Genomic DNA, 27,142 nt, shown 5'->3' on the forward strand with positions numbered 1-27,142 from the left:
GGAGTGTCCTGTCTCTTACCATGCTTTACTTTGCAAAGCATACAAGTCCGGCGACCAGCAGTGGCACCTGAGGGCTGCTCAGATCCTGGAATAGGCACATGGTCAGCACTGGTCCGCTTTGGTGGTATTTTCTGTGACACACCACAGAGCTCTGCAATTAGTTCTTCCATAAACTCCTTGTGGGTCATGGTGCCATAAAGCTCTTTGTGTAAAATATAAGCATTGGTGGCAGCAATGTCCAAGAAGTGCAGAAATAGCTTTCTGTACCACTTCATTGTTTTGTGCTGTGTACTGTAGTATTGTAACAGCTGATCAGACAGGTCAACACCCCCCATGTGCTGGTTGTAGGCAGTCACAGGTGCAGGACATGGAAAACTCTTTTTCCTCCATCCATTTTGTGTTTTTGCCCTCCTCAGCACATTGTCTCCTGTGTAAGCAGCATGGATGGTGGAGCAGACAGACACCTCTCGTGTGTCCATCCATTTCACAAACACAAGATCTTTGTCTCGAATCCACCTGATGGAGCCCCTCACAGATTTTTTGGTGAGGGAGTTAGCTGCATTCCGAGGGCAATATTTCCTGTTGTCTCTGTAAGTCCCACATGCACCAAACTTCAAAGCAAACAAGTCTCTTAGGAGCTTGGGACTAGTGTAGAAATTATCCATGTATACATGGTACCCAGAGCTCAAAACTGTACGGTCCAACAGAGATGTCACAGCATCATATGAAAGTCCATGGCCTGTGGGAAAGTGGTTCTTTCCTGTGTAAACAGCAAAATCTGCAGTATATCCATTTGATGAATCCGCAAGAACAAACAACTTGAAGCCCCATTTGGTTGGCTTGGCTTTCATGTACTGAGTCATTCCTGTGTTTGCTTTGCATGCCACCATTCTTTCATCCACTGCCAAATTTTTTTAGGCATAGGCATAATAAAACTACAATACTGTGCACTTACTCGATATGCTTTTCCAGCGAACTCACGCACTCGGGTCCCTTTGTTATGCACATTGCCGATGATGCAGCCACAGTCCTAAAAGAAAATTGAAAGTGTTGTTAGCAATTACCAGAGGATTCATAACTGATAAAACATTACATCACTTATAAGAATAGACGCGCGTGTATGTCTGCCGATGGCCCACTTATCAGCGACATTTGCAGCTTTATGATACATTTACACCTCGGATGATCGCGAACGCCAATAGCCGGGTATAACACTTTTGAAACTTTTAACACATCTGATATTCGCCAACAAGCTAAGTTGGTAAACAATTTCAGCATTTTGAAAAATACAGTCTAAACAATCCACAATGTAAAAAAAATATATAAAATTAAATAGATTCCAAAAAAAAAGCATGGTTAATTTTGGTAAGAGATATAAGATATGTATATATATCGGCCTATAGCATTATATGTGTATTATATAATTACATAGGCAATATATCATCATCATATATCATAATATATAGTTAAATACATGCTTTGCTCTGATTTTAGTCAAGCCTGTTTGGAGACGTCCAAATGTAGATATAAAATATGCTATAGCTGAGCAACATTTTAAATCATGAAGGTAATAATAAAAGGCTTACTCGTCAGGAATTATATCCTCAGCTGGGTCCAGACGATCTTCAAAATGCAAACATTCGTCATCTGAGTCATGTTCTTCCTCTGAGGAGAAAGCAGCCTCTTCGTCGATGTCCAGGATCATCCGAAGCGCTTCTTCACCCGTGTAGCGTGCCATCATCCAAACGCGCAGGAAAAAAGTAAATTTCTATGATGATCCTTTACGTTTTATGTAATTTCTCGTGGCCGTGTACGTGATTACCTGGCTCACCTCAGTTCATTTCCATATGAACAGCGCGCTAAGAGGTAGGCGGGAACACATTATCTATAATGAGACGATGCAGGAGAAACTGGACCAGTCCTTACTTTTATACAAATTACATAAACATTTATTATTTGTTTTTTACTTGAATCTGTTTATTTAAAAGTAGACATTTTAAGCTTTCTATAGATATATTTATCTTGTATTTGAGGCAAGTATTCGCTGAGATTCGGGTTGTTTCATTTAGGTGTCTGTGAAGAGAGGTGACAGAGACAGAGATGGCAGATAACGCACACTGTTTATTTTCTTTATTCTACAAAAGTATAGTGTTTTGTTTTTATCACGAGTGTATATAAAAAATAGTAAACACTTTACAGATACGATTGATGTATTGCTCTTATCTGTACGATCAAAACTGGAAGTGCAATTTAAGTTATTTTCGGCGTTATCAGGAAATTAACCCGCAAAACGCGTATAAGCGTTAATCGACTCCAGAGGGTTAAATAGCCCTCTCTTTGCAGCAGTTTTCGCTTACGGCCATACCAACCTGGCTATGCCCGATCTCGTCTGATCTCAGAAGCTAAGCAGGTTTGGGCCTGGTTAGTACTTGGATGGGAGACCGCCTGGGAATACCAGGTGCTGTATGCTTTTTGGAAATTTTTCACTAATTATATAATAATCTTGCAAAAAAAAAAAAAAAAAAGATTCAATGCCCGATCTCCGAATCTTAGCATGTTTGGTACTGGTTACTACTTGGATGGTAGACTGCCTGGGAATAATTCCAGGTGCTGTAACCTTTTGGGTTTTCTTCCCTACTTATATAATGTACTGGAGATTAGAGTTGCTGATGTTTAAATAGCCCTCTCTTTGCAGCAGTTTTCACTTACGGCCAGACCAACCTGGCTGTGCCCGATCTCGTCTGATCTCATAAACTAAGCAGGTTTGGGCCTGGTTAGTACTTGGATGGTAGACTTCCTGGGAATAATTCCAGGTGCTGTAAGCTTTTGGGTTTTCTTCCCTACTTATATAATGTACTGGAGATTAGAGTGGCTGATCTTTAAATACCAACCTGGCTATGCCCGATCTCGTCTGATCTCGGAAGCTAAGCAGGTTTGGGCCTGGTTAGTACTTGGATGGGAGACCACCTGGGAATACCAGGTGCTGTAAGCTTTTTGGAAATTTTTCACTAATTATATAATAATCTTGCAAAAAAAAAAAAAAAACAAGAGTCAATGCCCGATCTCCGAATCTTAGCATGTTTGGTACTGGTTACTACTTGGATGGTAGACTGCCTGGGAATAATTCCAGGTGCTGTAAGCTTTTGGGTTTTCTTCCCTACTTATATAATGTACTGGAGATTAGAGTGACTGATCTTTAAATAGCCCTCTCTTTGCAGCAGTTTTCGCTTACGGCCATGCCAACCTGGCTATGCCCGATCTCGTCTGATCTCGGAAGCTAAGCAGGTTTGGGCCTGGTCAGTACTTGGATGGGAGACCGCCTGGGAATACCAGGTGCTGTAAGCTTTTTGGAAATTTTTCACTAATTATATAATAATCTTGCAAAAAAAAAAAAAAAAGAGTCAATGCCCGATCTCCGAATCCTAGCATGTTTGGTACTGGTTACTACTTGGATGGTAGACTGCCTGGGAATAATTCCAGGTGCTGTAAGCTTTTGGGTTTTCTTCCCTACTTATATAATGTACTGGAGATTAGAGTGGCTGATCTTTAAATACCAACCTGGCTATGCCCGATCTCGTCTGATCTCGGAAGCTAAGCAGGTTTGGGCCTGGTTAGTACTTGGATGGGAGACCGCCTGGGAATACCAGGTGCTGTAAGCTTTTTGGAAATTTTTCACTAATTATATAATAATCTTGCAAAAAAAAAAAAAAAAAATAGTCAATGCCCGATCTCCGAATCTTAGCATGTTTGGTACTGGTTACTACTTTGATGGTAGACTGCCTGGGAATAATTCCAGGTGCTGTAAGCTTTTGGGTTTTCTTCCCTACTTATATAATGTACTGGAGATTAGAGTGGCTGATCTTTAAATACCAACCTGGCTATGCCCGATCTCGTCTGATCTCGGAAGCTAAGCAGGTTTGGGCCTGGTTAGTACTTGGATGGGAGACCGCCTGGGAATACCAGGTGCTGTAAGCTTTTTGGAAATTTTTCACTAATTATATAATAATCTTGCAAAAAAAAAAAAAAAATTTTTGGAATAGACTATTTCCAGGCACGGAATCTGAAAATATTTGGGAGAATTTAAGAATAGGTTATATGCAGACATCCCAACCTGCAAAAAGTCATTTCAGGGAGGTATCCCGAAGACCCCCCCCCCCCCCCCCCCAAAATGAAGGAAATACACCTCAGGTGTAGTCACCTTCTCAGTGAGACTTTGCCTATCTGGGGAACAGAGATATATTGGAGCAGCCTTCCCTGCGCTTACCCTCCCTAACATGTTGTGGTCCCTAAAAGATATAGAAGCATAAAATATTATTTCTATAAGCTATAGGCCTATGTAATTATTCGTTAATTATGTTTAAAGATGTAGATTACTTTTACTATTTATATAATCTGTTTATACAATTTATGTAAACTGCTTTTATTTATTTTCCATTGCAACTTTAAACAGGTCTAAGGAGTTTGTTGTTTTCATGTAGCCTTGGCAACTAGCCTGAATAATATGCAGATGAAATGAAACTTGTCAACTCACCTCAACATGCCTTTTGCAATCATATAACCCACCATGGGCAATGCTTGAGCAAGACTGTCATTATGTTTGACACCTATAAGACAGGGGTACACTTTCGTGTAGTCTGCCGTAAAATGTGTCTTATACTTTTTTTTTTTGTGGCACTCTCCCTCTGCCATGGTGCTCCTGTTTCTAGATAGACATTACTGATTAATTTTGTTCAGGAGTAGAGATAAAAGCCCGCCCACACTGACAATTGATTGGTTGATTTGCAGAAACAGGCCAATCAGGATGCTCTCTGTCTTACATGCGCTTCGCACACACGCACATTAGCACGCACACGCAAGATCTCTCGCTCCCTCTCCCTCTCTGCCGTGCGTGCGCTACACGGTTTGAAACACAGTATCTGTTTCGCATGCGCGCTTTTGCTCGCTCGGTCTAGATACCGGGAGATTTTAACTAATTTGCGGGTCTCAGGGAGCCGCTTTCAATATGCGGGAGACTCCCGGAACTTCCGGGAGACTTGGGATGTCTGTATATGGATCCAGTGATTGAGAATTTTAATTTTCTTTTAAGACACATTGTAATTTATACAAAAATGAGATTATGTAAAATGGGGTTTGAACAAAATGCAAGATGTGATGTATGTGAAAAAGAAGATGAAGGGCTTTTACATTTGTTTTTATTCTGTTCTGAACTAGAAGATTTTGTGAGGAAATTTAAAATGTTTGTTGAGGAAATTTTGGGGGAAAAATTGAAAGACAATTGGAATGGAATCTTTTTTTTTTTACTTGGTATAAAAGGGAAAGGGAAAGAAATGTATATAGTAAATTTCATTTTATCTATAGCAATATATTTAATATGGGGTAGACGTAATGTAATGAGAGAAAAAAGTTGCAATATTAATATGTGGCTTTTTTTTAGAAGAAAGTTGGAGGGACATATACATACTTTATATAATTATTTTAGTATGAATGGACAAGTTGAGAAGTTTTATAAAATCCTCACAGGGAAGGGTACAAGAATATTGGAATGCTTTCAAGAATATAGCATAAATCTGAGTTATTAAAGAAAGGTGTTTGTAAATGAAAAAAGGAATGAGAAAGAATGAATATAAAATGTGGAAATGTACACGTTTTTCTGTTTGAAATAATGTGTAGTTATACAATGTTAAAAAAAATAAAAAAATTAAAAAACTATGCCCGATCTCGTCTGATCTCGGAAGCTAAGCAGGTTTGGGCCTGGTTAGTACTTGGATGGGAGACCGCCTGGGAATACCAGGTGCTGTAAGCTTTTCGGAAATTTTTCACTAATTATATAATAATCTTGCAAAAAAAAAAAAAAGAGTCAATGCCCGATCTCTGATTCTTAGCATGTTTGGTTCTGGTTACTACTTGGATGGGAGACTGCCTGGGAATAATACCAGGTGCTGTAAGCTTTTGGGTTTTCTTCCCTACTTATACAGGTCCTTCTCAAAAAATTAGCATATTGTGATAAAGTTCATTATTTTCCATAATGTAATGATAAAAATTAAACTTTCATATATTTTAGATTCATTGCACACCAACTGAAATATTTCAGGTCTTTTATTGTTTAAATACTGATGATTTTGGCATACAGCTCATGAAAACCCAAAATTCCTATCTCAAAAAATTAGCATATTTCATCCGGCCAATAAAAGAAAAGTTTTAATACAAAAAAAGTCAACCTTCAAATAATTATGTTCAGTTATGCACTCAATACTTGGTCGGGAATCCTTTTGCAGAAATGACTGCTTCAATGCGGCGTGGCATGGAGGCAATCAGCCTGTGGCACTGCTGAGGTGTTATGGAGGCCCAGGATGCTTCGATAGCGGCCTTAAGCTCATCCAGAGTGTTGGGTCTTTCATCTCTCAACTTTCTCTTCACAATATCCCACAGATTCTCTATGGGGTTCAGGTCAGGAGAGTTGGCAGGCCAATTGAGCACAGTAATACCATGGTCAGTAAACCATTTACCAGTGGTTTTGGCACTGTGAGCAAGTGCCAGTTTGTGCTGAAAAACGAAATCTTCATCTCCATAAAGCTTTTCAGCATATGGAAGCATGAAGTGCTCCTAAATCTCCTGATAACTAGCTGCATTGACCCTGCCCTTGATAAAACACAGTGGACCAACACCAGCAGCTGACATGGCACCCCAGACCATCACTGACTGTGGGTACTTGACACTGGACTTCAGGCATTTTGGCATTTCCTTCTCCCCAGTCTTCCTCCAGACTCTGGCACCTTGATTTCCGAATGACATGCAAAATTTGCTTTCATCCGAAAAAAGTACTTTGGACCACTGAGCAACAGTCCAGTGCTGCTTCTCTGTAGCCCATTTCCTGCACACGCCTGTGCACGGTGGCTCTGGATGTTTCTACTCCAGACTCCGTCCACTGCTTCCGCAGGTCCCCCAAGGTCTGGAATCGGTCCTTCTCCACAATCTTCCTCAGGGTCCGGTCACCTCTTCTCGTTGTGCAGCGTTTTTTGCCACACTTTTTCCTTCCCACAGACTTCCCACTGAGGTGCCTTGATACAGCACTCTGGGAACAGGCTATTCGTTCAGAAATTTTCTTTCTGTGTCTTACCCTCTCGCTTGAGGGTGTCAATGATGGCCTTCTGGACAGCAGTCAGGTCGGCAGTCTTACCCATGATTGCGGTTTTGAGTAATGAACCAGCCTGGGAGTTTTTAAAAGCCTCACGCATCTTTTGCAGGTGTTAAGAGTTAATTAGTTGATTCAGATGATTAGGTTAATAGCTCGTTTAGAGAATCTTTTCATGATATGCTAATTTTTTGAGATAGGAATTTTGGGTTTTCATGAGCTGTATGCCAAAATCATCAGTATTAAAACAATAAAAGACCTGAAATATTTCAGTTGGTGTGCAATGAATCTAAAATATATGAAAGTTTAATTTTTATCATTACATTATGGAAAATAATTAACTATCACAATATGCTAATTTTTTTAGAAGGACCTGTATATCTTGTCAATATTTCTTGCCATATTTCTTTTAATCAACATAAAATCTATTCTACTCTGCTTCATTTTATCTTTTACCAACTGTTGCCTTGAAAAATCTTTTATTCCTTAATTTCGTTCTCTCCATATATCTATTAGATCATTTTTATCAATTAATTTAAGCATGTGATAAAGCGAGAACCACCACTCGCTAGGAGACGTTGTGAATGTCCGTAAAAGATGTTAAATGATGGCTCAGCCCGCAATAGCACTTATGTGCAAGCTGTTGGCAATAAAAACAAATTAGTCCCTTGCCCACAGATGATTTTTGTCTTTGTGCATGGTCTATACGATCAGCACGACTTTTCTCAGCTTCAGCCCCAGAGCGATCGGAAACAAAACGTACAGTACCTCTTGGTGGTTGAGTGCGCAGGCCTCCCCTGTGAGCATTCATGTACTGTTGAGCCAGCTTTGATGCCACCAGGCCTGTCATCGGCTCATGCTCCCGTACCCAAGTGCGAGTATCATACGGGAGTACACGAAGAAGCTGCTCCAGGGTAATAGCTTCACCAATCTCCTCTTTAGTATGCTCCTCAGGTCGTATCCATCGTCGATACAGATTCCTCAAGCGATGGTACGTTTCTGTTGGTGACTCTCCCGCTGGAACATAGGACACTCGGAAGCGCTGGCGATAAGTTTCTGGTGAGATGTTAAATTTCTCCAGCAGTGCCTCCCTTAGATCAGCATACACCTCCGCGTTCTCCTCATCCATCGCTAAGTATGCCTCCAGTGCCTGCCCTGTCAGCAACGGGACAAGTCGAAAGCTCCACTCCTGCTCAGGCCACCCCCAGGTCCTGGCCAACCGCTCGAACCGCCGAAGATAGTTTTCGATGTCTTCCCCCTGCTGGAAGGCTGGCATCTTTGGTTCAGACCGCTGCATTGGCTGACTTGGTACTGGGAAATTTGTGGAGTCTAGGACATGTGCTTGCCTGTCTCGTGTAGGCCCTCTTTGTGCTGCCGGAGTTGGTAGGTCCATCCGCAGATCATCCATGTCATACGAGGTCTCTGCAGGCCGTGCTGACTGTACAATGGATTCTCGTAGACCACGGAGCTCTCGCAGATATCTCTCTTCCCTCTCCTCTTGTGCGTCCAGGAATTTGCGCATCAAAGAAACCATTACTTCACCAGACATTTCACCGGCTGTGAAGGGCTTGGTCTGTGGTGAACTGGCCTTTGCTGATGCTTCAGGAAGCCTTGTAGCTGCCTCTTCGTCCTCCGTAGATTCCATTGAATCCCAGGCCACATCCTTTTCAGCCACCACCTTCCCCTGGGTACGCAAACCCGTCCTGGGTTTTTTAACTTTTAGCGCTGTCTTGTGGGTTGCCATCCCACTGCTGCCACCATATGTGATAAAGCGAGAACCACCACTCGCTAGGAGACGTTGTGAATGTCCGTAAAAGATGTTAAATGATGGCTCAGCCCGCAATAGCAATTATGTGCAAGCGAAAATCATTTACAGTGCCAAAAAATAAATACAGTCCAATAGTGAAAAAAATATATATACAGGTGCACAAAGTACCAAAGAAACAACAAACAGAAAATAAAGAGGGAATAATCCAAATGAATAAAAGTCAATATATACCGGTAAGTATCTACAATATACAGGAGTTGGAAAGATCGCTTGAGGCACCACAGTTGCTCTCTCGCTCCGCCTTGGTAAACAAGTGATGAGTTTTAATCTGACCTGACCTTATATAGGCCAGACTCCACCCCCTTCACATGGGACTTCTCAAATGGGTAATAACAGACGGTAAAAACCCACTTCTTCAGGCATTTCTACTTCTTTTACACAAATAATTAATACTAAACACAAACTCAAACACATAATCAACAAATAAAACATTAAACACAAAAATAATACATTTAACCATTTAATTTATATACACACAAAAACAAGGTACCCCCTACTAATATAAAACAATGGTTTGGCTGGTTTCCGGTGCGCTGCGGCAGCGCGGCGCAGTCAGTGACGTCATAACTGATCGCCGCTCGATCGCTCTGTTTGGCAGCGTCTCGCACCGGAACACCGACCATCGCACGCCCAATTCAATATAACAAACACTGACGAGACCAGACAACATCAAACAATGCGGGTGGGACCGCGTGTGCACCCACGCTTCCGACGGCGGAACAGCAGGAGGGAAACAAGTGTGAGTTATTACAAAGGTAAGTATTTCTGCTTAAGTGTAGGTGTGTGTGTGTGTGTGTGTGCGCGTGTGCCAGTGTTGCCCAGCAGTGACAATTAGGTCAGCTTTGTCACATTACCTCCCCCCTCTCCAAGCCACGCACTGACTGGGAACCGGGACAGGTAGTCAGCGACCACATTCTGTTTGCCAGGTCGATGTTGTATCTTGAAGTTGTATGGTTGCAGGGACAAGTACCATCTTGTAACTCTGGCATTATGGTCTTTCATCGATTGGATCCAGGTCAATGCTCTGTGGTCAGTTTCAAGATCGAATTCTCACCCAAGGAGGTAGTACCGTAAGCTGTCAAGGGCTCACTTGATGGCAAGACATTCCTTTTCTATGGTAGAGTATCGGGTTTCCCTGGGCAACAGCTTGCGGCTAAGGTAAACAACTGGTTTTTCTTCTCCTGAACTTCCTTGTGCCAACACTGCACCAATTCCTGTCGCTGAAGCATCCACTTGTACCAGGAACCGTTGTGAGAAATCTGGACTCTGTAGGACTGGGCTGGAACACATCTTTTCTTTCAGCGTGTTGAATGCTGTCTCACAATCCTCAGTCCAAGGAACTGGATTGCTTACTGACTTACTCAGTAAGTCCGTCAAGGGTACTGCATTTGAGGCAAAGTTTGGCACAAATCTTCTGTACCAGCCCACTAACCCTAGGAAAGACCTCACCTCCTTCTTTGTTCTGGGTCTTGGGCTCCGCCGAATTGCCTCCACCTTGTCCACCTGTGGTCGCAGCTGGCCATTGCCTAAGTGGTATCCAAGGTATCCAGCTTCTTGACGCGTCCACTCACATTTATTTACATTCAGTGTCAACCCAGCTGCCTGTATCTTCTCCAAGGTTTGTCGCACATGCTGAAGATGCTCAGGCCAGGAGTTACTGTGGATCACCACATCGTCCAAATAAGCAGCAGACCATTCCTCACAGCCCTGGAGGACTCGATCCATTAACCTCTGGAACGTGGCAGGTGCCCCATGCAGGCCAAACGGAAGGAACGTAAACTGGTATAACCCCAGTGGGGTCCGGAACACTGTGTATGGTCTGGAGGCTGGATCGAGGGGCACCTGCCAGTAGCCCTTGCACAGATCCAAGGTGGTGATAAACTGAGCCTGTCCAATTTTCTCCAATAAATCATCCACTCGTGGCATTGGGTAGGCATCAAACTTTGATTGCGCATTCAGTCTACGAAAGTCGATGCAGACACGCAGTGTCCCATCCTTCTTTGGTACGATGACCATGGGACTACTCCATTCACTCACCGAGGGCTCTATTACTCCTAGTTCCTTCATCATCTTGATCTCTTCCTTTAGAGGCTCCACCAACCTTTCAGGAACACGGTAAGGCCGCTGTCTTGAGGGTGCTGGGTCGGTCAGGTGTATGGTGTGTTGACACATTTTAGTCCGCCCAGGTCTCTGGCGGAACAAAGCAGGAATTTGGTTCACCAGCTGCTGTAGCTCTTCCTTTTTCACGTCATCTAGGTGATCCAAGCTCACCACTGACGCCTGTCTCTGAGCTCCTGCCTCTGAACCTTCATCCTCCACATCCTCCACTTTCCGTACTAGAAGTGACGTCTCTGTTGCCATACCGTTCGACTCTCTCCACTCCTTCAACAGGTTTATGTGGTAAGTTTGTTTAGCCTTCCCTTTGTCAGGGTGGTGGATCTCATAGGTCACTGGCCCCATCTTGCGGACAACGGTGTATGGCCCTTGCCACTTGGCCAACAGCTTATTCCATGATTTTGGCAATAGGAGTAGAACTTTCTGCCCCGGCTGGAACTGTCGAAGTCTTGCATGCTGGTCATACCATCGTTTTTGAGCTTTTTGTGCCTCTTGCAGGTTCTCTTTGGCTAGTTCCCTATACCGCTCAAGTCGATCTCTCATCTCTAGAACATACTGCACAATGCCTTTCTCCTCAGTTCTGGAGGCAGGGTCTTCCCACCCTCTTCTCAGTAGGTCCAATGGTCCCTGCACTTGCCATCCATAGAGCAGTTCGAATGGTGAGAACCCAGTTGAGGCTTGAGGTACTTCTCTGTAGGCAAAAAGCACAAAAGGCAGCCACCAGACCATCTGTCTGAGGGTGGTATGGGGTCGTCTTGATGGCGTTGATACCCAGCTGCTGGTATAGTTGCCCCATTAACCGTGAGGTGAAGTTAGTTCCCTGGTCTGTCAGGATCTCCTCTGGAATGCCTACTCTGGAGAACATTTGGACGAGGGCATGGATGATTTTCGGCGTTGTGATGGATCGGAGTGGAAACACTTCTGGATATCTTGTAGCGTAGTCGCTGACCACCAGGATGTACCGATGTCCTGCACTACTTCTTTCAAGTGGGCCTACGATGTCCATGGCAATGCGTCTGAAAGGAGAAGAGATCACAGGGAGAGGATGCAGGGGTGCTTTGCCCCGCTGGGAAACAACACTGGTTTTTGACAGATGACACATGTATTGCAATATGTCTGAACATCTGTGTATAGTGTAGGCCAGTGGAACCGTGAACTAATGCGTGCATATGTTTTCTGCTGTCCTAGGTGGCCAGCCCAGGGAACAGTGTGTGCTAAATGTAAGACAATATGGTGGCAACATGTTGGAACAACTAAACGTGTCACATCATTTGTCTCCAAATACAACAATCCATTCAACACAACATATTTTTCATTGCACAGATTAGCTGCATTTTCACACCCCGCCTTCTCAAAGACTGATTTTAAAGACTCATCCTCCCTTTGTAATTTCGCAATGTCCTCTGGAATCCTCCAGCCACTAACATGAAGACCATCCACAGAGGTCTTAGAGACTGGGGTGCCCATGTACTTCTCTAGACGCCGCTGTCGGCGTGACTTCCTAGGGCCCTTAGTGCTGCCCTGCAGTGTCCGGCAGTGGCTGCAGACCTGCCTTGGCTCGTGCCCGGGTGACAACAGGACATGACACTTCAACAGTGGCAGAGGGAGTAGCAGTTTCAGAGTTTTTGGTGGTTTGTAACAGATCATTTAGTACTGGTACGTCTTGACCCAAAATCATGTCAGCTGGTAAGTTATCAATTATGGCAACATTTAACAAGTACAATTGATCATACACCTCAACAACGACTTCAGCTCTAGGGTACTGCTTTACATCCCCATGTACACATTGAACAGCGGTAGTGTTTACATAATTTATATTTGGCACAAAACATGGTTTTAACAAAGAAAGAGTGCTACCAGTGTCCAAAAGAGCTTGCAACGAATGTCCATTAACTTTCCCCTTACACATATTTTGACTCTCCTCTACAGAGTCTCTAACATTGTCTTCCTCTCTAGGAACATAACAAAATCCAGTCAATTTTGCTTTTTGCACAGGACACACTGACGCTTTGTGTCCCTTGCCCACAGATGATTTTTGTCCTTGTGCATGGTCTATACGATGAGCACGACTTTTCTCAGCTTCAGCCCTAGAGCGATCGGAAACAGAACGTACAGTACCTCTTGGTGGTTGAGTGCGCAGGCCTCCCCTGTGAGCATTCATGTACTGTTGAGCCAGCTTTGCTGCCACCAGGCCTGTCATCGGCTCATGCTCCCGTACCCATGTGCGAGTATCATACGAGAGTACACGAAGAAGCTGCTCCAGGGTAATAGCTTCACCAATCTCCTCTTTAGTATGCTCCTCAGGTCGTATGTATCGTCGATACGGATTCCTCAAGCGATGGTACGTTTCTGTTGGTGACTCTCCGGCTGGAACAGAGGACACTCGGAAGCGCTGGCGGTAAGTTTCTGGTGAGATGTTAAATTTCTCCAGCAGTGCCTCCCTTAGATCAGCATACACCTCCGCGTTCTCCTCATCCATCGCTAAGTATGCCTCCAGTGCCTGCCCTGTCAGCAACGGGACAAGTCGAAAGCTCCACTCCTGCTCAGGCCACCCCCAGGTCCTGGCCAACCGCTCGAACCACCGAAGATAGTTTTCGATGTCTTCCCCCTGCTGGAAGGCTGGCATCTTTGGTTCAGACCGCTGCATTGGCTGACTTGATACTGGGACATTTGTGGAGTCTAGGACATGTGCTTGCCTGTCTCGTGTAGGCCCTCTTTGTGCTGCCGGAGTTGGTAGGTCCAGCCGCAGATCATCCATGTCATACGAGGTCTCTGCAGGCCGTGCTGACTGTACGATGGATTCTCGTAGACCACGGAGCTCTCGCAGATATCTCTCTTCCCTCTCCTCTTGTGCGTCCAGGAATTTGCGCATCAAAGACACCATTACTTCACCAGACATTTCACCGGCTGTGAAGGGCTTGGTCTGTGGTGAACAGGCCTTTGCTGATGCTTCAGGAAGCCATGTAGCTGCCTCTTCGTCCTCCGTAGATTCCATTGAATCCCAAGCCACATCCTTTTCAGCCACCACCTTCCCCTGGGACCGCAAACCCGTCCTGGGTTTTTCACCTTTTGGCGCTGTCTTGCGGGTTGCCATCCCACTGCTGCCACCATATGTGATAAAGCGGGAACCACCACTCGCTAGGAGACGTTGTGAATGTCCGTAAAAGATGTTAAATGATGGCTCAGCCTGCAATAGCACTTATGTGCAAGCGAAATTTATTTACAGTGCCAAAAAATTAATACAGTTCAATAGTGAAAAAAAATATATATACAGGTGCACAAAGTACCAAAGAAACAACAAACAGAAAATAAAGAGGGAAAAATCCAAATGAAAAAAGTCAATATATACCGGTAAGTCTCTACAATATACAGGAGTTGGAAAGATCGCTTGAGGCACCACAGTTGCTCTCTCGCTCCGACTTGGTAAACAAGTGATGAGTTTTAATCTGACCTGACCTTATATAGGCCAGACTCCACCCCCTTCACATGGGACTTCACATTTCTACTTCTTTTACACAAATAATTAATACTAAACACAAACTCAAACACATAATCAACAAATAAAACATTAAACACAAAAATAATACATTTAACCATTTAATTTATATACACACAAAAACAAGGTACCCCCTACTAATATAAAACAATGGTTTGGCTGGCGCAGTCAGTGACGTCATAACTGATCGCCGCTCGATCACTCTGTTTGGCAGCGTCTCATTCACGCCCAATTCAATATAACAAACACTGACGAGACCAGACAACATCAAACAATGCGCAGTGTGAGTGTGTGAAATGTCCGGGGTTATGAATATTGACGGATGTGGAGGGGAAGATGAAATAATGTCAAACGCGTATGTGCCATCGGGACCGCGTGTGCACCCGCGCTTCCGACGGCGGAACAGCAGGAGGGAAACGAGCATGAGTTATTACAAAGGTAAGTATTTCTGCTTAAGTGTAGGTGTGTGTGCGTGTGCCAGTGTTGCCCAGCAGTGACAATTAGGTCAGCTTTGTCACAAAGCAATTCATCACTTCTTTTGCTATGTCCATTCTACTCAAAGCAGTGTTAAAGTCACCCATTAATACAACCTTTTCCCACTTTTCTATATTATCATTTAAATTATTAAAATATATTTTCTTTTCATCCTCTGCATTTGGAGCATGTACATTACATAAAATTATAGTTCCCTTTCAGTCGGTCACTCTCGACACCACGTCGATGACCGAAGAATATGGCATATCGCTTCGATAGACGAATCTACTTCGAGTTTAAACTAAACGAGCCAATGCACATTGGCATGCAATTATTGCATCCAGCTGCCGCTGATCACTGCGTGAGTATAAGAAGGCAGCAGGTGCAATGCATTCCAGCTTTTCGCTTCGGAGCCGAGCGTTAGTATCTACGAGAACTACGAGTTCAGCACCCAATTCTGTTTTTCTTTTAAACATACTCCAAACATCCAACACAATTTTTTTCCTTTTTAGCCACTGTTCTTCTGTCCCATATTGCACTTTTCATTAGCATTACACAAAGATTAATGAAACTTTTGTTTTGACACTTTTTTCCCAACCAAACATCACAACTCTGTTACATTCCATTACATTTTCATCCCACTCCTCAGTCACATCTTTAATGAAACATTTACATTTTCTTAAAAAGTCCTCTAGCTCTCTACAATGTAAAAACCTATGTAAAATCCCCTCTTCCTCTTCCTGGCACACTTTACACAGATCATTTTCTTCCATTCCTATTTTATTTAAAATTACGTCAGTAAAAACCACTTTATGCCTTATAAAATACTCCAAACATTCCAATTTTGTTTCCACACATTTCCCCGTCATGATTCTCCATATACACTCTTTTTTTAAATCTTTGAATTTCTGCATCCAGTATCCATTTACAATCGGCTCTTTAAAAACATCATCAATAAAAGCACAATAAATCATTTTCAGAGTACATTCCTTAAAATCATACAGTTTTCCCCCTAATTTCACATTAATACATTTCTCGTTTGGTTCTCCTTCCATCCTTTCTATTCTTTTAATCCACTCTTTAGGTATTGCATTTTTAATGATTTCATATTTATTTTTTATTACTTGTTCACTGTAATCTTCTTTTGCCTCCTCCATTGCATCCACAATAAATTGTGTCGGTAAAAATCCTTCTTTAAATTCATACAAAACATCTCTCACTCTTGTTATCCCCACATCCATCCATTTCTTTAAAAACATTTCTTTGTCTTGTTTTAAAATGTTTTTGTTTAAAAATAGAGGTTGATTTAAACTGTTTTCTCTCCCATGTGGATCATTCTCAACTTTGTCTAAAAATTTTCCCCAGGCACTAAACATTTCTCTATAAAACTCTGGTAATCTTTCTGCCATCCAATTCTTCGTTTTCATCAATAAAATTCCATCCCCCATGTTAAAATCCCCACATTTGTTTAAAAAATACTGCATTGTCTTTTTCCATGCTGTTTTGTGACCCTCATCTAGATATTTTTTTTTACTATTTTAATTCTTAAGCTATTTTTTCTCTGTTCCACATCAATTACCCACATGGAAATAACCTATATAAACATATATGTTTTAATATAGGTTTTGATATATGTTTTTAATATATGTGACATATATAAAATTGGCCGTTTTCCTATATTATATGTACATATATGCACATATACGTACACATATATGTGCACATATACGTGTACATACATGTGTACATATACGTACACATATATGTGCACATATACGTGTACATACGTGTACATATACGTACATATACGTGTGCATACATGTACATATACGTGTGCATACATGTACATATACGTGTACATATACGTGTGCATACATGTACATATATGTGTACATACATGTACATATACGTGTACATATACGTGTGCATACATGTACATATATGTGTACATATACGTGTGCATACATGTACATATACGTGTACATATATGTGTACATACATGTACATACATGTGTACATATATGTGTATATACATGTACATATATGTGTACATATAAAGGTACATATATGCACACATATATGCACATATATGTTCACCTATATATTAGTAAAATTATTAAAATCCATAGCTGCTAGACAACATAAATAAAAGCCCAAAATGTAGAAATTTACATCTTTTATTTACTTGAACAATCAAATATTACAAGAACAAAAATAAGACAAAAACTGAACAAAAAATAAATAAAAAATTATCTTGTCGATCTTCTTAGCTCCGTGAGCTTTGCATTTATAGATGTGCCAATCTGTCCTCGGGTGGCTGCCGGCCACTTCTTCATTGTAGCTTCTAGAGAAGACAGTAAAAAAAAAAATAATAAGACAGTATAAAAATTATAATAATAATAATAATATAGTGCTTCATCAGGAACCCAAAGTGCTTACAGTACAGCTGCGATTGGACACATTTTGGATAAAGGGCTGATCATAATAAAAAAAAGTGTCATGTAAAAACGTCAATTGGAAGATTCTGATTGGATTTTGCTAAATCTGAAAGAAATTCTGATTGGAAACATCAGCACCCCCCCCCCCCCCCCCCCCCCAAAAAAAATTGGTTTGCTTAAAATACAGGTTAAGTACAACTTCTGCAGTTGTTTTAGGGAAATTAAGGCCGCTCTGCAGATGTCAAAATTATATTTTTCCGAATAAGGCTTGGTGCATGTTTATGCACGTCATGATTAGATTATTTGTTTCCATGTAAACTAATTCAGATTTTCCAATCCCTCAATTTTTAATCTGATGTAAGAAACTTTGCACATGTAAACTAGAGATGCACCGATTGCAATTTTCTGGGCCGATTCCGATTTTTCATAGAGTTTGACCTGCCGATACCGATTTTAGCCGATTCCGATTTCATTTTTTCTAACCACTTTACAGCACACACAAATATTTATTTTATATCTTTTCTGTAATAGAACATTTTACAATTTGCATAGTACATACTTTTTTGAACAGATAAACGCTATAAAATATAACTCTATAAATTATTCCAGGTGTGGGTAATTCACAGACATCTAAAGTGCAGGGTTATGGAAGAACCATTTCCTTTTTACATTCAATATCCAATAATTTTTTTATATATGTATTTAGCAAACTAAACGTCTGTATGAAGACAGGGAATGGTAATAAAATAATATATAAATAAAAAATAAAATAAATATAGCCTTGCAGTATAAAGATATTTCTCAAAGCACACACACACAGGCCTATTGTAATCACTTGTACAAACTGAATAATAAAAAACAAGTTTAAATGGGTACATTTTCTATAAATATTAGTCTTCGTTTAATTTTCTGACATACCTACTCCAGTTCTTGTTAAACCACGCAAATTCTGTGCATTTTGGGCACTTTTTTTTTCGAAATCCTATTTAGGCTATTTTGTGCATCAAAAGTGTGCTTTCCCTTTAATTGAGCGTGAGCAGTGCAGCAAATAGACTTGGCGCCGAAACACGTGCTTCACTGCTCGCGACGCTCCTGCTTGACGCTCACGCGCTGCTCCTGCTCCCGTTGTGAATGCACTCATTGATTTACGCCAAAAAAAATACGCGCTTTCGGTCTGAATGGGCGTAATTCACGAGGTTTCCTACATGTGAGTTCCGTGTGCACATGTGATGGTGATGTTGCGCGATGTTAATCATGCGGCGCCAGAGTGCATTTGACCGGCATAAAATCGACATTTGCCAGACCGACCAGCCGGTCGCCGGTCACGGCCGATCACGTGGAAAATCGGCCAATTCCGGTCACCAGCCGATCAATCAGTGCATCTCTAATGTAAACATATCTAGTTGTCAATGGGCTGCACTTTTATAGCATTTTTCTGCACCCAACAGTACCCAAAATACTTTACAATGGCCTCCCATTGACCCATTCACACACACATTTCACCGGCGAGATGCCATGCAAGGTTTACTCGAAGCAACAACAAAAAAATAAAAAATCAAGCAAATCAATCACCGGTATAGACAAAATAAGCCACAAACACAGGACAGAGGGGATTAAGGGTGAAGGAGGGGTAAATATGATTATTTATTAACACTTCAGACGACAACAATTAGTGCCATGAGGTTATTTGCAACACTATATGTTCTACAAAATAGAGGACTACACACCTTACAGTGCAATACCCCAGAAAAGTGGCTTTAGAAGAGGAAAGGTAGGATCAAGAAAAGAACAATCGATGAATTAGTATTATATAGGCCCAAAGCAGATACAGTAATAATAATGGGTGCTCTACCTTATGCAGTCTCCATTGATGCCTAATAAACATTGATACAAGTAGGCTATGGTTAAAGTAGTGAACTTATAAAAGTTTTGTTTTCCCTTCTTAACGCATAATGCATTTACTCACCAATAATGGCTGACTTTTTAATGTGGTCAAGGGCGACCAGCTGCTCCCCATCCCCTCTGGTTGGCTTCCCACCTTAAAGTAATATTTCAAAATTATTATGAAATGGGGGTAAAATGAAGGTGAAGAAAACTATATTTTTTTATATACACATCACGTTTTCTTGAGGTGCCAGGAAATACAAAATGGCAGGTAAAAAAGCGATGGTATGCCCGCACACAAACATAATTTGTCCCACACAATATGACTGACTTTTTTTCTTTTTTTTTTCAAGGACAGAAGAGATAAGAACATGTTGTTTTGTACCATTCAGGTTGCTTTTCAGCAAAGTCTCCAAATCAAAGGTGCCCAGCAGCAGATTCCGCACCATGGCAGTAGCAGAGGTGGCAAGGCGGGCAGCTTTCCACGCTTCTGCCTGGCAAAACACCCCAGAGCCCTTTATAACTTCAATCTGAAAAATAATTTCACATCACAAAATTAATTTATTGGCAACAAACAAACTTTTTCATGTTTCATATTGATTCTTATGCTTAGCTTCCCAATAGTTAATAGGTTTTTATGTATAAATGCAGATTGATGTGTAATGCATATTAATGATAAAGACATGAAACAAATTAATCATTGTTGCTAAACGTTATTAAAGGAGAGGAGGAGGAGGACAGGGTGGGGGAAAGGAGGAGGTTGGATGGAGAGTAGGGAAGGAGAAAAGACAGTGGGTGGAGAGGAGCAAGGGAGGCAGGAGGAAAGGATGATTGTCACTTATAACACTAATTGGCTCCTACAAAGCACACAGTTTATACCCATTCTTACTACATAATATGTTATTCACCTGTGTTTTTGCTGAGGTCTCAGCTGTTGCTGCAGTCTTGTTAGAGAAGAAAAACATTGTTAAACTCTTCAACAATTGTATGCATATGGGGCAAGTAAATTACATATTACCACTAACTCTATCCCAACATAAAAATCCCTATAGCTCAGTTGGAGCCATAAGTAAAATAAGTACAGAAAAATCTTAGGTATAAAAGGGTTATACACACCTGTGGTGTCTCTCGAAAGCTCTCAGTCACCATGGGACTCTCTCTAAAGGGCTCCTCTCGGCTCGGTGTCCTCTCTGGAGTCTTAAGAGAAGAAAGAAACATAGTAAAACTCTTCAACAATTTGTGAAGGGGAATTACATTAAAATGCAAGGGAGTTACTGACCGGTTGCACTTCTCCAAAAGTCGAGGAGGAGGAATCTAGATTCTCCACAGGAGTCCTTTCAGTCTGGTTCATAGAAGGAAAATATAGTTATTCTCTTCAATAAATTAAAGTGCAAATACATCAAATAATTAACACTATCAATCAGCCCAACATCACAAGTCTCTACAGCTCTGCTTGAGAAACTATTTTAAAAGCAATGAAAATCAGAGGAACTTACCTTTTGAGCAATAATGCTGAGGTCACTTTTCATTTGAGGGATTTCTAGAAAGAGGTTATAAAAAATTAAATAGAAAATAATTACAATCACTAGATCAAAATAGCACCCAGCAACTCAGTGCCCTTACTCTTCGAAAGACATTTCCTGCAGCTGTGAACGCAAGCTACAACCCTCCAAATTTGGAGCCCGTTGATAAGGCTCTGCAGAGGAAACCTGGTTGTGAACGCAATTTTCTTTCTTTCCAATTTCTCCCAAATTCAAATTCCCCAGGTTTTTTTTTTTCTGGAGCCAAATGCCTTCTTGAGCCGTTGAAGGCAGAGAAGCATCATTTATTCTCATGAACTGCATGTTCTCTAGGCCATGACTTTTGTTAACCCTCTACGAATTCCTCCATAAAGAGACAAATAAATATAATTCTAATTTGAATCTTATCAATGGCTATATGAGCACCCACACTACCTCACCAGCCATTTATTTTGACAAACACATGTTTCAGCCCATAAAATTTTAAAGTTTATACTTCTCTGCCACCGCAATATACATCTCCAGAAAAAACCCTGCTATTAAATTTTCAAATATTCAAAATTAGGAATACTTACGATTGATGATAATGTCTTTCAGACGTTCATTTTCATTTTTAAGAGAATGGACTTCACTTCTCAACTCCTGCAAATTTCTTTGCATTTGGTCGAGTTTCCTTCTCTCCCACATCTGTTCGTCCAGGTGTTTTCTTAATTCGGCAGCTGTCTACGAGAAAGAGACAGAGAGAGAGAGAGAGAAGAACAACAGCTAATTGGCTGGGATGATGTCACGAGAGGTGTAAGAGGAAGGTGACAAGAAGTCTAGGGCAGAAATCCCTCCACTTGGCTATATGTAACTAGTTGTCCGGCCTCTTGGTGGTTATTCCTTAAAACATGAAACTTCCACATCTTGTATTTCATGTAATGTATGCATGTAATACACCACACACATGATGTCATCATTTAGGCTACCTTTTTCTTAGAGGGTGGTACCATGTCCTCTTCATCCCCGATACCCTCCTCCTCTTCACTGGCCCGCTGGGAGGGAGAGAGAAAGAGAGAGAGAGAGAGCGAGAGAGAGAGAGAGAGGACAAAGTTGCCAACTGTGCTGGTGTCATACCTTGTAACAGCTACTGGTAATGCACTTTATTTAAAAAGTCTTACTTATCTTTACTGTATTGCAACACTGGATGTAGACTGGTAGTGTACCTTGTTCTTTGAAGGTCTGTCATGACGCGCCTCATCCTCCGCCTCCTCCTCCTCCTCCTCCTCCTCCACCTCCTCCTCCTCCACCTCCTCGTGGTTGTATTTAAAAGAACATCTCTTTTTCACGTCAACCTTCGGAGGGAGAAGAAACAGGGGTTATAACAGCTTCTGTTAAAAGCAATTTAACGGTGACAGTGGCGCAGATGGGAGAGTACCTTGTTCTTTGAAAGTCTGTCATGACCCTCATCCTGCTTCTCACCCTCCTGGTGCTTGTATTTGGAAGCCCCTCCCTTTTTATTGTCAACCTTAAGACAGAGAGAAACAGACTGACATTTAACCCAACTCGTATTAACTTACGTTACACCACCTTGCACATACTTATCAACAAAGCACATGAAATTATCATAGATGACACAATTACAAACCTACACACATGCTTACACATTAAAAAACAAGAGAGAGAGGGGGAGATAACTTTAAGTAAAGCACCAATTGGTGCAGTCAGTTAACGTTACCTTTTTCTTTGAAGCCTTCTCAGTCTGCCCCTGCTGCTCACTGTATTTTGAGTTTGGGATGTGAGGACGTTTTGTTTGCCCTTGTGTGCCCTCGATCTCCATCATCTCGATCTCACGCAGTTTTATTTGGAGTTTTTTTTCAAATTCTGGTGTAATAAAATTGAAATGTTATCATGAACTGCAAACATTTGTCTAATCATGTTTAACGTTACCAAATCTAGCATTAGTCCCAATTGGACTTCACTAACATTTAGGGTTGCCAACTTCAGAAAAGAAAAATGCGGGACAATCGTGGTTCTTTACAGGAAAATGCGGGACACTCAAAATATTTGTACTGTATCACGTCATTTCGTTTAAAATGTTCTTCTCAGATGTTAAACACATTGGTTTTGCTTAACCTATTTATGTACAATTTAATTCCAAAACGAATTTTAAGGTCACACAAAAAAGTCACATACCATAGTTCAAAATAATAGCATTTATCTGAAATAGGAAGCTTTTGTAACATTATACACTACATTTGAAAGTGATAGCATACTTTTCCCTCAGCAAGATTTCATGTTTTCTTGCGTTGGCTGGATGTTGGACTCATGAACAATAATCACGTTGTTTGAATTCACCAAAACGGATTTGCCGAAATTAAAACGTTAGCGCGAGTCCGGAATCCCCGGATCGAACCGGGAGCGACCAGACAGCAGAGGATTCTGTTCGCAAATCAAACTGTAATTTGTCCCAAAAGAATAATTAATTCTCAATTTAGTTGGTTATTGTCTGATGCGCGTGAGTGTGGGCTGTGATTGGATGATGCGGTGTCGTGATCATTCTCAAGTGTCATGTTGCGGTTGTATCAGTCAGTGGTTAGATCAGTAGCAGTCTATTTAATCGGGACATGGGAGGTCCCGTACGGGACAAATAAATTTGACCCAAAATTCGGGACAGTTGGCAACCCTACTAACATTAGAAAATTAGGTAACGTTAGCTAACATGAGCCAGAAAGCTAAGCTATTGCAGGTAACGTTACCTAGCAAGATCCATTTTACACTACTTTAAGTGTTTTACAAAACTATTTAATGTGGTATGTAACTACATAACGTCAGTTAAAGTTAGCGTGTAGTTAACGTAACATACTTGCCACGTCAATAATTCTGGCTCGGTGCACCGGCCAGGGTTGGCGGCCTTTTCGCCATTCCACCAGCTTCTCGGTTTCTGCAGTCCGTTCAAGAAATTCTTTAACCGAAAAATTCCGGACACAGTCGATGGCCAGAATACTATGGGCCCCTCTATCCTCACCCTCAGTCCATTCAAGTAGGACGTAGCGGAACTCAAACGCTGATATCGCCATTTTTACTCTCCAGCCGTTATCTTTCGGCGCGAAACTTAAGATAGCGCGCTGGGCCGCGTGCGGATGACGTCATCAACTACGCAGCGCGCTAGGCTGCATGCGGGTGACGTCATCACGCGACGCTGTAGCGGCCGATCGGTATCAGCAAGAGTGGAGAAATGCTTGCCAGTATAAATAACGTTAAGGAAATAAGACGCAATTAGAGAAAAGCAATAGATATGGATCCAATACGTTACAAAAGGTACCTCGTTGACGATGAAGCACCCGTTCCAAAAAGAACAGAGAGAAGACGTAAACGAAAGTAAGTATTGTCAAAACGTGCTAGAAGCTAGTTTGCTAAGTTAGCCAGCTAACAAAGCTAAAGATAATTTCCTATACCATGTAAACGTATTGTGGCATAATTTCCCTTAATGTATGTTAAGTATGTTTGTAAAATAAAAAATAAGTAAAGAAATAAAGAAAACTGTTAAAGTTGGAAAAAGCCAGGAACATATTTAACTTTTTGAATCTAACGTTACAGTCTTAAAGGTTTCACATCATGAATGGAATTTACCTATTTGGACAATCAGTCATATCAATCCTATTATATTGAGTGATGCATGAAGTGTTTTAACATTACCACAACATTTTTGTTAGGAAAATGTCTGAAGATATGGGTGATGATGAAGAAGCTATGGCCTCATCTTCTACAACTCCGTAAGTAGAAAACACGCACACACACACACATTAGGCCTACATATTTCTTGATCAAGGATTTTTATTTTTATTTTAGGTATCTCACCCAAGAGGACAATCAAGATGACCCGGTGTCTACTGCTTCTGATGACACCGTAAGTTGCTAAAAATGGCTAAAATATTCAAGTTAGGTGTTTTTTGTTTTGTTCGTCCATGCACACTAGTTACTGTAAATCATCATAAGATAATTCCACAACCCAAACTTCCACCTGATGTTGCTTAAAGTGGAGCACAAATTGGAAATACCATATTACTTTGTCCTTTCCATATTGCAGCGATACCCATGTTTTCATCTTGTTAGAAAAAAAACAAAAAAAACATTAAGTTTTGATTCAGGTGCAAATGCAGCATCTCTCTCAGCTGGCCACATACAAAATGACAGAACCTGTCTCTCACTGTGTTTGGCCAGATGGAAATGGTGGTCAGGGCCTGATGTCACTGTTACGTCAACACAGGATAGTGGCACAAAAATATACATGTGGACAAAAGGGGGCACAGTTATTTTTTTTTAAAATTAATTTATGATATAATGACAAAAAAATCAATGGAAAGGACTGTTACTGTACTGTGACTTCAAATGCAGGTGGTTTCCAACCACATGAAATGGTACATTTGTATGAGTCTGTGCAAATTTGGGTTTGCTAATCCAATGTTTTAAATTCACAGATGAACCAACCCATACCTGGCCCTAGCTCTTCACCTGGGGAGCCAGTAGAGGAACATCTAGAAGACCCCACAAGTCCAACTTTAGACCAGAAACCAGCAAAAGAACAGGTGGAACTCCTGCTGCTGGCGTTAAAACTCAAACACGGATTAACAAATAGAACCTTGGAGGACATCATGCATCTTATCAACTTTAGTGCTGGTCCTGGTGGGGAATTGGTTAGTGGCTCAAAGTACCTTTTCTACAAAGCATTTGATTCAGTGAAAGACATATTAGAAGTACATTATGTGTGCAAGAGTTGCAACATAAGCATGCAGGAAGGTCCCTTTAATGTCAAGTGCCCAGTCTGTGACCAGGACACATCAAAAGCGCATGCACAAAAAGACCAGTGTTTTTTGTACTTGCCACTAAAATACCAAATAAAAAAACTGCTTGAGGACCACGAATTAGGGAAACACCTGAAACACGGTTTTGAGAAGAAGGATGCCTCCATCAAAGATATATATGATGGACATTTATACAAAACACTATCACCCCTTGCATCACCAGACAACATATCACTGACTTTCAACTGTGATGGAGTGCCAGTGCACAAATCAAACACAAAAAGTTTGTGGCCAATTTTGTGTACTGTTAATGAACTGCCAATACAACTACGTGCAAAACATGTTATGCTTTGTGGCCTGTGGTTTGGTAAAAAACAAACCAAATATGAACACTTACATGAAACCATTCGTCGATGAATGCATAGAGTTGTACTCTAATGGTCTTGTATGTCAAAGTGAAAGTGAGGAAGTTGTCACAAGTAAAGTACTGCTTACTACCATGGTGGCAGATTCAGTTGCTCGGCCAATGATTCAGAGCTTTAAGCAGTTTAATGGAGAGTTTGGGTGTTCTTTTTGTATGCAGAAAGGAACAAGTGTGTTAAAACGCAGGGGGCGTGTAAGGGCTTATCCCTATGAAAAAGCAGAGTTGAGGAATCCCTCCCAGACTGATGATCTGGTAGAAGAGGCTCTTGCTGGAAACCCCACTAAGGGAGTGAAAGGGCCTAGTATTTTGTCTTGTTAACCTGATTTTAATATCATTGACGACTGTGTTCCAGATTATATGCACAGTGTGCTGCTGGGTGTAGCAAGAAGCATCACCACGCTGTGGTTTCATTCTGAAAACTACCAATCGCCATGGTATATCGGACGCTCGACAGAACAGATTGATAACATTTTAACTTCTATTAAACCCCCCTGTAATGTTTCCCGTGTCCCCCGCTCAGTGAAAGAGAAAAAGTTCTGGAAGGCACACGAGTGGAACATGTGGTTGTTTTATTACAGCATACCAACATTGAAAGGGGTCTTACCTGAAAAATATCTGAAGCACTGGTTTAAGTTGGTAAAGGGGGTTTCTCTTCTACTCGGTGAGAATATATCACCACTGCACATATCAGAATCTGAGGGGTTGCTAACAGAGTTTGTTCAGGAAATGGAGACCCTTTATGGGATCAATAATGTCACTTTCAATGTACATTTGTGCCTTCATCTGCCCAATACTGTGAGGAACTGGGGTCCCCTCTGGGCACAGTCTGCATTTGTGTTTGAGTCATACAATGGGATCATTTTAGATATGATAAAGAGCAGCCAGGGAGTTTCTCTGCAGATAATGAAAACAGTTTGGCTACAGGTTGCCTTTCCATCATTTTCCCAAAAAACCATGGTGGCAGCTTCTGATGATTACTTGGCTCTCTTAGAGTCTTTTTCAGTTGAGGAAAAAAAGGTGCAGGAAGTAAGTCGCTCTCTGGGTAGG

At 41.4% G+C, this 27,142-nt stretch overlaps 1 protein-coding gene, 2 non-coding genes and 4 pseudogenes across 3 annotated transcripts; 6 read left to right on the forward strand and 1 right to left on the reverse strand.

The window, feature by feature from the left end:
- The first annotated feature begins 2,351 nt into the window (after positions 1-2,351).
- LOC132125871 (5S ribosomal RNA) lies at positions 2,352-2,470 on the forward strand. The gene has a single exon (XR_009427251.1). It is a non-coding gene; the product is annotated as a 5S ribosomal RNA (ribosomal RNA).
- A 233-nt stretch (positions 2,471-2,703) lies between these two features.
- LOC132126005 (5S ribosomal RNA) lies at positions 2,704-2,825 on the forward strand (annotated as a pseudogene).
- Positions 2,826-2,871: 46 nt separating this feature from the next.
- LOC132125986 (5S ribosomal RNA) lies at positions 2,872-2,992 on the forward strand (annotated as a pseudogene).
- Positions 2,993-3,226: 234 nt separating this feature from the next.
- Positions 3,227-3,345, forward strand: LOC132125788 (5S ribosomal RNA). The gene has a single exon (XR_009427172.1). It is a non-coding gene; the product is annotated as a 5S ribosomal RNA (ribosomal RNA).
- A 193-nt stretch (positions 3,346-3,538) lies between these two features.
- LOC132125996 (5S ribosomal RNA) lies at positions 3,539-3,659 on the forward strand (annotated as a pseudogene).
- A 195-nt stretch (positions 3,660-3,854) lies between these two features.
- LOC132125997 (5S ribosomal RNA) lies at positions 3,855-3,975 on the forward strand (annotated as a pseudogene).
- A 3,725-nt stretch (positions 3,976-7,700) lies between these two features.
- On the reverse strand, positions 7,701-9,635 carry LOC132124763 (uncharacterized). Its single transcript, XM_059535915.1, has one exon. It carries the CDS (start codon positions 8,874-8,876, stop codon positions 7,701-7,703), a length of 1,176 nt encoding a protein of 391 aa, XP_059391898.1. The 5' UTR covers positions 8,877-9,635.
- Positions 9,636-27,142: the final 17,507 nt, after the last annotated feature.

This window comes from Carassius carassius, chromosome 43, assembly GCF_963082965.1.
Source record: "Carassius carassius chromosome 43, fCarCar2.1, whole genome shotgun sequence".
Classification (NCBI taxonomy): domain Eukaryota; kingdom Metazoa; phylum Chordata; class Actinopteri; order Cypriniformes; family Cyprinidae; genus Carassius; species Carassius carassius.